This window comes from Canis lupus, chromosome 2 (assembly GCF_048164855.1).
Source record: "Canis lupus baileyi chromosome 2, mCanLup2.hap1, whole genome shotgun sequence".
Classification (NCBI taxonomy): Eukaryota; Metazoa; Chordata; class Mammalia; order Carnivora; family Canidae; genus Canis; species Canis lupus.
In genome coordinates this window covers 61691734-61704131 of record NC_132839.1, presented here as the reverse complement: position 1 = coordinate 61704131, position 12398 = coordinate 61691734, and the positions used below count along the sequence as shown (strand labels likewise).

The 12398-nt window shown below is 53.2% G+C and overlaps 1 protein-coding gene and 1 long non-coding RNA gene across 4 annotated transcripts in view; one reads left to right on the top strand and one right to left on the bottom strand.

Annotated features, from left to right (window-relative positions):
• The window catches only part of ACOX3 (acyl-CoA oxidase 3, pristanoyl), a 54446-nt gene that overhangs the window by 17090 nt on the left and 24958 nt on the right, over positions 1-12398 (top strand). For all 3 annotated transcript variants that reach the window (XM_072803420.1, XM_072803427.1, XM_072803436.1), the window contains exons 6-9: positions 1508-1651; positions 5478-5566; positions 9029-9125; positions 10852-11034. In XM_072803420.1, the coding sequence (XP_072659521.1) occupies positions 1508-1651; positions 5478-5566; positions 9029-9125; positions 10852-11034 (513 nt within the window). The remainder of the gene's footprint in view (positions 1-1507; positions 1652-5477; positions 5567-9028; positions 9126-10851; positions 11035-12398) is intronic.
• LOC140619681 (uncharacterized) lies at positions 8605-11417 on the bottom strand. Its single transcript, XR_012019520.1, has 2 exons — positions 10832-11417; positions 8605-9910 (listed from the first exon to the last, which is right to left on the bottom strand). It is a non-coding gene; the product is annotated as an uncharacterized lncRNA (long non-coding RNA).

Genomic DNA, 12398 nt, shown 5'->3' with positions numbered 1-12398 from the left:
CAGAGCGTAACGTCAGAGCTGGAGGGATTGGCAGCCCAGAGCCCTTTGTGGGCCACAGGTTAGGCATCCGTGTAGACGACAGCTATTGTTGAGCACCTCGTATGTGCCTGGCCCTGCTGTTGGAGACCGGGCACCTAGCAGTGAGTGCAACAGAGAGATCTCTGCTCTAGGGACTCACATGTGCTTGGGGAAGACATGAACGGACACTAGCAAGGAGAAGTCAGGTGCACTGGGGACTGTGGAGACGTCAGGGGAGTGGGCTCAGTGTGCCACACGCAGGGAGGACATCTGCAGGTGTGACAGGCTGAGACCGCGTGAAGGCTGTGGGCAGACATGGGCACAGAGAGTGGCAGTGCCATGGCTGTGAGGCAGCCTGCTGCTCAGCGACTCCTGCCGAGAACAGGTGTCTGGTGGAGGAGTCGCTGCCGTGTGCGGCAGCTGGGTGAGGGCTGCGGTAGGCATCGGTGCCACAGGGTGGTGAGCAGGAGGCAGGACCGGTAGGCCTACCGCTGCCCCTACTTTTCTTTTGTGGGGTTTCAGCATCTGTTAGGTAGTCACCCGGGCACCTGGAGCTGGTAACCCTGTACACACCCCCAGGCTGTGTGAGGACATTACCTCCTTCAGGGAGAAGGAAACCTGCACAGCATTTGCCCGCACTGGCCTGCAATGTACGCAGCAGGTGACTCATGGTCAGACGGTGGCTCTGTCTGGTTACCAAGCGCCCCACCACCACCCCACCTTATCCCTAGGCCCTCCAAGGCCCCTGGCCCACCCCCTCATTGCTCTTCTGCTCATCTCCTGCCTCACTGAACCAGCCTCCCGGCCCATCCCTTAACCCATGTTCATTCACCTCAACGTGTCAAGTGTCTGCATTGTGCTCCTGGTCATGTGGCCCTTATGGAGGTTGTAGTTGGGGGGAGGCCATGGAAAGAGAAACAGTAGGAGCACAGAGGAGGGGCTCCACTCAAGGGCTGTGGCCAGGGATGGCACCCCGAGGAGGTGAGGCATCACAGTAAGCAGTACCTGGGCACTGGCCAGCTGCTAGAATAGTTGGTGATTTTTTTTTTTTTTTTAGATTTTATTTATTTCAGAGAGAGAGAGCAAGCACATGTAAGCATGAGCAGGGGCAGAGGGAGAGGGAGAGAAGCAGGCTCCCCACTGAGCAGGGCTTGATCCCAGGACCCCGAGATCACGACCTGAGCTGAAGGCAGATGCTGCGTCGACTGAGCCACCCAGGCACCCCAGGGTGCATATTTTATTGTCTGACATGAGTCCTAGTTTTCCATGGATGTGTCTTTGTTAAGTCATGGGACACAAGGGTATGCTGTGTTTAAAACCAGGGCTCCCTGCAACAGACAGGAGCCAGCCGTTCATCCACTTAGAGTCTTCCACGGGAATTTTCAACAGAAAATGTTGGATAGATCCAAAAGGGAAAGGAATTATGCGTGTGTTTCAGTTGTTAATTATAACTTTGATTATAACTTTAATTTTTTTCTCTCTTGTGCAGGAATTCATCATACACTCCCCTGATTTTGAAGCTGCCAAATTCTGGGTGGGCAATATGGGCAAGACTGCTACCCACGCTGTGGTGTTCGCTCAGCTGTACACACCGGAGGGCCAGTGCCACGGCCTGCACCCCTTTGTGGTACAGGTGAGGTGGCTCTCGGCTGGGCAGCATCCTCTGAGCACAGGACACCCCACCCGCCTGCCCTCAAGAGGGCATCATCCAGCCCCAGGAGTAAGGGCTGCTGGGGTCAATCAACCCTGGTCTAGACCCACCATCACTCGAGGGATAGTCTTTCCATCCCTCTGGTGACCATGGCGCCAAGTTTTCAGACACTTGTCACAATCCTGGGCTTCCCAGCCACACCCTCCTATGGTTCTGAGCTGGCAGGTCTAAGACATGAAGTCCATCTTGGGGGCCTTGAGGTAGCCTGTTCCCCGGTCATGAGCAGGAAGCTACCACCAAGAGGACACCTGGTACCAATGGCTGGGCCAGGGCTTCCTGCCTTCCTACTGGGGCCTGTGTCCCGCCTGCCCAGGGCGGCTGCGGTGTCCCTGAAGCCGAGCTTCCGGAAGTTTGTCTAAGGCCTTTCTGTCTTGGCGACTGGATACTGAGTGGGAGCCCCGCTTCCCCATACCCAGACCCTATTCTGGCATTTTTGTTAAGACCTTTCTGGTGAGAGGCTCTCAGGAGAGAAGGAAGTCAGCCACGTCTTTTTTTTTTTGTTGTTTTTTTTCCCTGATTGAGGTGATATCCATATAACATACAATTAACCACTTTGAAGTGAACAATTCAGTGGCATCTGGTGTGTCCCCAGGGCTGTCCTGAGTTCCAGAACATTTTCCTGTTGAGGAGAACACCCCATGCCCCCATTGGCTCCCTGTTCCCCCTCCCCAGCCCCTGGCTACAGGTTTGCCTGTTGACATTTCATGTGGAAGGGATCCAACAGCATGACCTCTCCCATCTGGCTTCTTTCTGTAGTGTGGGTTTGAGGTCCACTCGTACTAGAGCAGCTGCCAGAACTTCCTTGCTTTCCGAGGCTGAATAATCAATCCATTGCATGGATGGACCCCGATGTGCATATCCACTTGCCTGTCGGTGGACGTTCGGGTTGTTTTCATCTCTGGGCTGTGGTGAACAGTGCTCTGAACGCTCACGAGCAGGTGTCTGCTAAAACACTGTTTCGGTCTTTGGGGCATCGGCCCGGGCCTGGACTTGTGGAGTCCTCTGGTCATGCTGTGTTTAACTTTTTGAGGAACCACCGTACCACTTCCCACAGTTCCCGCCACTCTGTATTCTCTGGGTTCTTCTGGACCCTCACCAATATATATTTTCCTTTTTTTTTTCTTTAAACAAGCACCCACATGGGCAGTGTTAGTATTTGTTCTGTCTTGATTTGCATTTTCGTAGAACCCAAATGGTGTTGAGCTCTTCGTGTGCCAGTTGGCCATGTATGTATTTTCTTTGGAGAAACACCTGTTCAAGTCCCTTGCCCTGTGGAAATAGTCCCGCTCCCCCCCTTCTAAGGGAAAGGCAAAGTTGTTTGCTCAGAGCTGGCCGCAGTCCCTGGGGAGGCTGGGGCAGTCACCGAGCCTGTTCAGGGGAGCAGGCTGGCTCTGAGAGGTTGGTCCTGGGCTGGCAGCAGGACACATGCGAGGGAAGCCGGCAGTTATAGATCAAGCCCTGGCCTGTGGCCCCGGTTCTTGCTTGGCTTCTTGCATTGCAGGGCACGGTCACAGTCACAGTTCTCCCGTCATGTGGCTGGTCCAGTGCCTCTCTGGATTGGGTGGCTCATCTTCTGGTTGTTGAGTTCTGAGAGCTCTTTGTGCATCCTGGAGACTCACCCCTCATCCGAGAGATGATTTTTCTCTTGTCCCAGAGGTCTTCTTTGCATTTTCTCATTTGTGTCCTTTGAGACACAAAGGGTTTTAATTTCAGTGATGACCAGTGGGTCCCTTTCTCCTCATTGCTCATGTGCTTATTTTCGATTCACATTCGAGTCCCCGCATGCAGACCAGAAATCACTTGTCATTATGTCAGGCTTCCATGTGATGCTGCTCTGAGTACAGACTTGTACCTGGATGGGCCTCTTGTGGGGATTGGGCTAGGATTCAGCTTCATTCAGGCTTCCCGGCCCTCACTTCAGAGAGCCGTGCTGTTGCTGACTCTCCGGCGGGACCATGTCACCCCTCCATCCAGCGGAGCATTTCTGTGTGCCTCGTGTGCACCTAGCGAGGTCTTGTGGGTGCCGTGCTTCCCTGTCACCATCAAGGAAGAGGGCCTGAAACAGGGAATCACTAAGCTACTCAGAGTTATGATGCATGCAACAGGGTGTAGCCATCTGGTGGAGGGGTGTGATTTTTCTCAGGTTTGTTTTCTTATGTCCAGTTGGCAGGCCTCACAAACTGTAAATGTACACGGTCAAATTTGAGATCAGTATGACCTTAACTAATTCCATTCTGGGCATTAGTCTGCTCCCTTTCCTTGATGGGGAGGTTAGTGTGGAATTTGTGGTGACTGTGTGGCCATTGATTCCCATGTGAACTGGGCCTTGCCCCCGCGCTGTTTTTCTGTGCAGCTCCTCAAAAAGCACCAACTTCTTTTCTTTTTCTTTTCTTTTCTTTTATATTTTTTAAAGATTTTATTTTTTTATTCATGAGAGACACACAGAGAGAGGCAGAGACATGGGCAGAAGGAGAAGCAGGCTCCATGCAGGGCGCCTGATGTGGGACTTGATCCCAGACCCTGGGATCACAACCTGAGCCAAAGGTAGACGCTTAACGGCTGAGCCACCCCGGCGTCCCCAACTAGTTTTCTTTTAGTGCGTCTTCTCTCCGTGTGTACTTTCTTTCCAACTTTTTTCAATTTCAAATCATTATGAAAAGTTAACATCTGAATCTTCACCAGGCCTTACTGAAATAGACAAGGAAGGGGAAAGAGCATTTACATGTGGACTTCAGCCTTTGTTTTATCTGAAATACTGTTATCATGGCATTCAATCCAATCAGATGGTTGTTCCACCAAAATCAACAAAAGCAAGCGATTCCACAGTTAGCTAAACTCCGAATAGCATGAACTCAGTATATTTCCTTAAAGCAGAGTTTCTTGCCAGGGCAGTGGACGTTTGGGCTGGGTCAGCCTCTTGTGATGGGGCCAAGCCCCATGTAGTGGGATGCGCTCCACCCACTCATGCCCAGGGTGCCCTCCAGCCAGAACAGCCGGATGCTCTCAGACATGACACCTGTCCCCAGCGGGAGGGGACGGTGCAGGCTCACACCCGGTTGGGAGTCACGACTCTACTGGTGTTCTCGGGTGCAGCCCTGTATCCCTGGCGTGGAGCTCCCATGGTGAGGAACCATTTGCTAGCTACGTCTAGTGCCTGAGTAAGTGCTCCTTCCCCACTTTGGGAGCAGAGATCTGTGGGGCTAATGTCAGGCCATGTCTCCTCCAGCATGCATGTGCACGGGTGTGTGGTCATGGCCCTGGTCCAGTGACAACCTGAAGGTGACCTTCCTGCTGGCCTCGAGGCTGCAGGACTCCTCGGCTCCCATGCTGGTCACCGGGCACTGCCACAGTGAGATGGCACCACAGAGTGGGAGGCTGGATCTCTGACATCAGTGTGGCCAGCTCCCCGCCCCCAGGCTCCAGGGGACAGTCCACTTGTCCAGCCCTGGTGGCTGCCGGGTCCCTGGGCTGGGGCTACATCCTGTCTCTTAGAGGACACTTGTCATTGGATTTAGAGCCCACTGTGGTGATCTGGGAGGACCTTGTCTGCAGATCCTTGGCTTAATTATAGTTGCAAAAACCCTGGCTCTTTAAGGTCCCGTTTTTGAGGGACACAGTTTACCCTCTTTCCCCTCACAGATATAGGAAGGGAGCCTGGGGCTCAGTCACGGGGGTTTTTTATTGTGTTCTTTTTCATTTCTGTGAGGTGCTAATGGCTGCCACTCGTTGTCTTCCATGTTTTGTACAGATTCGGAACCCCAAGACCCTTCTTCCTATGCCGGGGGTGATGATTGGCGACATGGGGAAGAAGCTGGGACTGAATGGTATAGACAACGGGTGAGTGTGTGCCCTGACCTCAACGGGTCCCGTGTTCTCTGCGGGGTTGCCACTCGGGGCCACTCACTCAGGTCCTGGGGCCCTGCTGATGCCAGCCCATGAGCCCTCCGAGTCCCTTAGTGGTGTCCCCTCCTAGACGCCTGTGGGGCAGGGAACACGTGACGGGGACACACGCCTCATCTGCCACTTGAGAGCCGCGTCACATGCACACCCCCTGTCACACACACTCCATGTCACTCCCTGTGCACACACACCTGTCACACACCCCATGTCACACACACACCCTGTGTCTCATATGTTCCATGTCACACCCTGTGCACATACACCCTATGTCACACACACCCTGTCTCACATCCCGCATCTCACAAACCCCTTGTCATACACACACCCTGTGTCACACACACACCATTGTCATACATACCCCATGTCACACATACCGATGTCATATACACTCCATGTCATACCCTGTACATACACACCCCGCATCACACATACTCTGCATCACACATACCCTGCATCACACACCCTTATAACACATACCTGTGTCATACACCCCACACCACACACACACCCCGTGCCACACACACCCACCACATACACCCTACCCTGTCTCACACATCTGTGTCATACCCTGCATCACACATACCGTGTGTCACACACCCTCATAACACACACCTGTATCACACCCCTGCACCACACATACCCCACACCACACACACCCCACACACCTCACACCACATACACCCTATCCTGTGTCACACCCTGCATCACATATACCCTGTCACACACCCATGTCACACACTCCACACCCCACACACCCGTGTGTCACACACATACCCTGTGTCACACTGTCACACACCGTGTCACACCCGTGTCACACACACCCCACATCACACATACGTGTGTTATACACACTGTTTCACATACATTGTTTCACACATACATGTCATGCATACACATCTTGTCACACACACCCCATGTTATGCCTCCATGTCTCTCTCTCTCTCTCACACACACACACACACACACACACAGACACACACTGGCCTCGCTGCCATCTGACTGTTTCTAGGACAGCATTTGTAGTTTGCATGTGCTCAAAAGAGAATATGTGGGGGTTTGCTCTCAGTTAAGCTTGGTGAATCCTTTCATGGGTATAAACCCCTTGAGACCTGTTCTGTCTCCATGCCGTAAGAACGAGGGAAGATTTTCCATTCCTTAAAAAAGGTACTTTGAGTTTGCTGAGTTGTGCTTGGAGAAGCATTCCTCAGCTTCCGAGTAATAGTCTCGAACACTCTGGGGGTACTGGCATCCAGTGTATTCTTGAAAGTGGCTGTGTGGGCTCACGGCCTGGGGGGCCTCCACTGCGGCCAGTCAGAGCGGCCCCATGGAGGTTCAGGTGCTGCAGCTGCTCCTGGGCAGTGCCTCAGCTGCTCCCAGCCAGACCTGTGGAGGAGCTGGTCTGCAGCCGACCCTGGTTTCATACTTGGGAGGGCGACCTGCAGAGGTTGGCCTCTCGCCTGGATGCTGGCGGGGGCCTGGTGGCCGGCTGTGCCTTCTTGCCCAGCAGATCCCCTAGATGTTCCCCAAGGAATGTGGGACGGGGCTGTTGCCAGCGGCCCTGCACCCAGCCCTGGGTCTCTGCTCTTCCCTGGGAGACCTGGACAGTGTGCTGCGTCTTTCCCCCAAGGCTGGCCTGCATGCAGGGGTGGTGGAGAGACCCGTGGTACCCAGGGCACGATGTCTTGCCTGCTGTCAACCCACTATACGGCTCTTAGCAAGCATCTTTCAAGTGTCAGGCCCAATGGCTCTATAACAAAGGGTCAGTAAGGCCCATAGAAACTGCCAACCAGAAGGAGGTGGCTCAGTGAGATTGTGGACAGTGAGCAGTCACCACAGAATGGATTCACATGGTAGTGGTGCCAGGGGACCACCAGTTACCTGCTGCAGGGCGGAGTGAGAGGAGAATTGTGACAGGCCTCTGGAGGATGTAGTGGCACTCTGAGAGACATGCCTCAGATAATGGGGCAGCCTGGCCCATTGGAGGGTCCTGGCAGGTGCTACCTGGTTGGAGGCTGGGAGGCAGGTGGGGCTGCTGGAGCAGTAGGCCAGGCCCCATCTGAGAGCTTCCACATCATTCTGGGGCTGGAGGGCGGATGGGTCGAAGGGATGTGCTCAGGTTCTCATCATTCTGATCAGCAGTTGGAAAGGCCTGTGCTTCTCTGCAAGGGATGTGGTCTGCACAGAGCCCGGGGACGATTATTGCAGTGAACTGGACCAGAGGGAGTGGCAGCTGAGTGAACACAGGTGGAGCAGGGTGGGGGTCAGGACCCCGTTTGGGCAGAGCTGGTGCCCGGCTTTGATGGGGTGCCTGGCCCCATCTTGGGGGTGCCCACAGTTCTGGCTGGAGTTAGGGTAAGCAAAGAGGGATGGCTCCCCACTCAGGCTTGGTGACGCTGTGCTCCCCACCATGGCCTCTTATGGGTCAAAAGAGCTTTCTGGATGACACTGAAAATGCGCTTGGTAATCAGATAAGTTGCTGTGTGATCTGTTGAGATTTCTAAGGCGGTTTGGGGTTTTTGCTCAGTGTATGTAACATCCATACCTTTGTATAACCTGGTCCCTTAGACTATTATGAAGTAGGTTTTCTCAACCTGACAGCTCTAAAGGATACCTTCTATTGCTAATGCGTAAGTGATCTATAATGACATGTGTGGGCCTCTATTCTTCTTAGCTTTCTAAAAGAAATGAATTCACATGCCTTCTGAGCATGGGTACAATAACACGGTTCTGTTGCTTAACATGAGAGTTTTAAAATCTTAGTTTGCTGGTTTTTCATATCATATTGTGGATCCTGGTATAAGACTTAAGGGTAAGAACCAGAGATTCTAATCTTTAAAAAAGTAATTTCCCTCCTTTTCTGACTAACCAGCTTTGTCCCAGCAGCATGAGGGCACCTGGCCTCGTGATTACCAGTAGATGGTCATTTGCTTCCGCACAGAGCCCCACCGCATACAGATCACGGGTTTTTTTGTTTGTTTGTTTTATTTATTTTTTTTACTACTTTTTTTTAAAAAAGATTTTATTTATTTATTTGAGATAGCAAGATCGAGAGAGCACAAGTAAGGGAGGGCAGAGGGAGAGGGAGAAGCAAACTCCCCACTGAGCAGGGAGCCCGACACGGGGACTCGATCTCAGAACCCTGAGACCATGTCCTGAGCAGAAGGCAGACACTTAGCCCTCTGAGCCACCCAGTCACCCTCTGAATCTACTTTTTAAATAGAAAAATGTGTTGAAATTTCCTGCCCTTAGTGACTTTTCTTGTTTTCTCTTTTGGGAAGGGAGATTGTCACCCTTTTAGCTTTCTTTTGCTTTTTATCTGTCAGGTTTCTGCAGGGAGAGTAGATAAGCCCCAGGGCCAGAGCCCAGTTTAACCAGAAGTCCTGCTGTGTCTCTGCACAGATTTGCCATGTTCCACAAGGTTAGAATTCCTCGCCAAGACCTTCTGAACCGGAATGGAGAGGTCACCCTCGAGGGTACCTACGTCACCCCCTTTAAGGTACAGGTATCTCCAGATGGAGAAGTTTACAGGTGGAAAGTGCTGCATAGGACACTCCCCAGGCCTCCAAGGAGTCCCACCACCCTTGCTGGGCTGGCTGGCAGCAAATTTCTTCTAGTTCATGTTCCAGTACCCCCAACAAGGAAGGTGTCACTTAGGTCAGCTGCACCCTCTGGTGCCTGGGCATGATGACAGATGCTGGCCAACAGCTGCCCATGGATGTCCACTCCTCTGCCCACCTCACCCCCCCACCCAGCTCTCCCGGGTTAGTTAGGGAGGCTGGCCCTATTGCTGCTGTTTCCCCTAAAGAGCTTGAGGGCATCGGTTGTGTGATGAAATATCCAAATGGGGCGACAATGTTGTCTGGTGTCCGGGGCTCATCACATCCCTAAATTCTTTGGAGGGTTAGACGCACGATGGCCATGGCCCATGTTGGAGCAGCTGGTCACCTCCTAGGTCCTGAGCTCACAGCTGAGGTGGCTGCATCCCCAGGAGCACATGAGCCTCAGAGGACTCTGTCCCACAACATACACCCACCTGATCAGAGTTGGAACAGCTCAGTTGGAAGCAAGCATGATAGAGATGCTAGGGACGAGGAGAAAAGTCGGCAACATGGAGCCAGAGTCTCTTACCAATGGGAATAGTAGTGTCAGCCATTCATCAGAAGCCAGTAGGAAAATGAAGGAGCAGAAGGCATACAGCAGAGGGGATGAGCGTCACGGGGGACGGGCTGGAGGCTGGAGGCTGGAAGGCCCGAGAGAGGGGTCCTCAGCACATAGGAGAGGCTGCAGCAGAGTGAGAGGAGGGGAAGGGAGCGGTAAGGAAGAGGAATGTCCACGTGAAGGAAGGGAAGAAGACCCAATGGACGGCCCGTGAAGCCCTGGGGAGAAGTCGGGTGAGTGCTCGCTGCAAACACACTGTAGAGAAATGAAAACATTTCACAGAAAAACAGATGAGATCCTCCAGAAAGAGGGTGCGGGCTTGACTCCCACAGAGTAGAACTCTCTGAGCCTTCAGATTTCCCCAGCGATGATCCATCCAACTGTCATTTTTGTGTCAGGGTGTTGTAAACGTTCTCCGGCTCACTGGGGTTTGCAGGGTTGCCACACAAATACCACAGGGGATAGGACTTTGGAAGAGAAGTCCAAATAGTAAAAGAAATGAAGGCAGGAGAGGCAGTGGGAGGTGAGGGAGGCCGGGATGGCAAGATTAGTTAAGGCTGGAAGCTGGGTGCTCCCAGGGCACCACTGCTGTAGAAAATCGTGCCCAAGGCCCTGAGGTTGGCGACAGGAGATTAACACAAATGCATGTGAGGCTACCATCTATCATAAAAGAACACAGCCAGTGACCGTCACAGCCCTCAGGAAGGTTGTCTTCTGTGCGGAAGGAGGAATTCCAGAGGAATGGGGGTCATGGGAACAGAATGTTGGCACTAGCACAGCCAGACTGTGTCCTACTTGAGAGGCCAGGAGCCTGTGGTTCCCACACAGGGTGTGGATTCGTGTGGCCCTATCCCTCCTGCCTGCTGCCTCCATAGCAGAGCATCCCCTGAATGTCCCCTGCTATTGCCATCTACAACTCAGACACTGTAGCCCTGGCCTGGAAGTCTGGGTCGGGGGCGCCTTTAGGGGTGGGCCTGGCAGCCGGGCCCTGTGGTCATTGCAGGAGTGTCCCCGAGGTGGCCCAGCTGCCCTGCTCATGCTCACCATGTGCTTTTCTTCCATAGGATGACCGGCAGCGCTTCGGAGCATCCCTGGGCACCTTGTCCATGGGCCGGGTCGCCATTGTGGGCATGTCCACCGTGAACTTAAAGCTGGCTGTCTCTATAGCACTTCGTTTCTCGGCCACTCGGTGTCAGTTTGGGCCATCAGATGAGGAGGAAGTCCCGGTGCTGGAGTATCAGATGCAGGTACTGGTTTGGCCAAGTCCAGCCACCAGTCCCGCCTGTGAGGATGTGCACATGCTCTGCTGGGTGCTGCCTTTTGCTTCCCGGGGGCAGGTCAGACCTCAGGCTGCTCATGGACCAGCTGAAAGGGGAGCTTAGCAGCTGGGCAGCAGACTTCTTGTCAGTGGGTCCTCCTGAAAAGGAGTGTGTACAGGAGCCAAAATAAGGGCCTTGGAGGAAGCACGTTCTGGTGAGAGGCTCACTCCATTTGTATCTGAGGGCACTGCAGGCTCCACATGTCCAGGGCCATGCTCTGATGGTTCACAACGTCCCTCAGACATGACCCCCTATGGGAATAATCAGCCACAGCAGCTGGGCATTCAAGCTGTTCATTGTGACATCACCCAGTAGCAGGAGGGACACTCGTCCTGCTGTTCCTCAGGAGAGAGGCACCCTGGGATGGCAAAAGGGGATCCCAGGTGGCAACACCAATAATAAGCTCCTTAGTTCCTGGCAAAGGGAGATAAATTTTATCCTGGAGAATACTCATGGTGCTTGTATGCTCTCAGCCCTTCCTCACACGCCTGGACTTTATGACTTCCTGACACTCCTTCTTCACATGCTTGGCCTTCCCACTTCCTCATTCCCTTCGCCTTCCTGACTTCTTCACACACCTGGCCTCACCTGGGTCTTCCTCACACATGGAAGCTTCGGGACTTCCTCACACACCTGGCCTCACCCCTTCCTCACACACTTGTCTTTCACCTGGTGGGCTAGGGTTGCAGTTCCCAGGTCACAGCGGGGGGCATCACGGGTCAAACAGGGGGCTCCTTCTGAGTTCAATAGCAAGTCTGACCTGGTCTTGGCCCAAGCTCTGTGTAAGCACAGGCGTGTCCGAGTGAGAGCTGGAAGGAACCATAACAGAATCCCAGTTTCTTTTAACATTTTTTATCATGGCTGGGAGCCTGTTTTAATAACAAATAAATGAGAAGAAGCAGAATATCTGGTTCGTGACTGTGGCGCATATTGTCCCCTCCACCATGAATCCCACGTCCTTCGTGAGGTCAGTGCACCTGACTGCCTGGACGCAGCGCTTAGGCTCCTGCCCCAGCTCCACCGTGCTGTCTGTGTGCCCTTGGGCAAGGCACTTAACCTCTCTGCGTTCTGACTAGCTCGTTAATAAATTAGAGCTGATGATAATACCTCTTTGTGGGGCGGTTGTGAGGATTAAATACACCAATCCATGGAAACCAGTCGGCAGGGCATCTGGCACCCGGCACTCAGTAAGCGATGGATGGCGGTGGTGTTGATGGTGGTGGTGATAACTTCCTTTCCTGCTTTTTCCTCAACACCCCCCCCTTCCATCCATGTAGCAGTGGATGTACAAG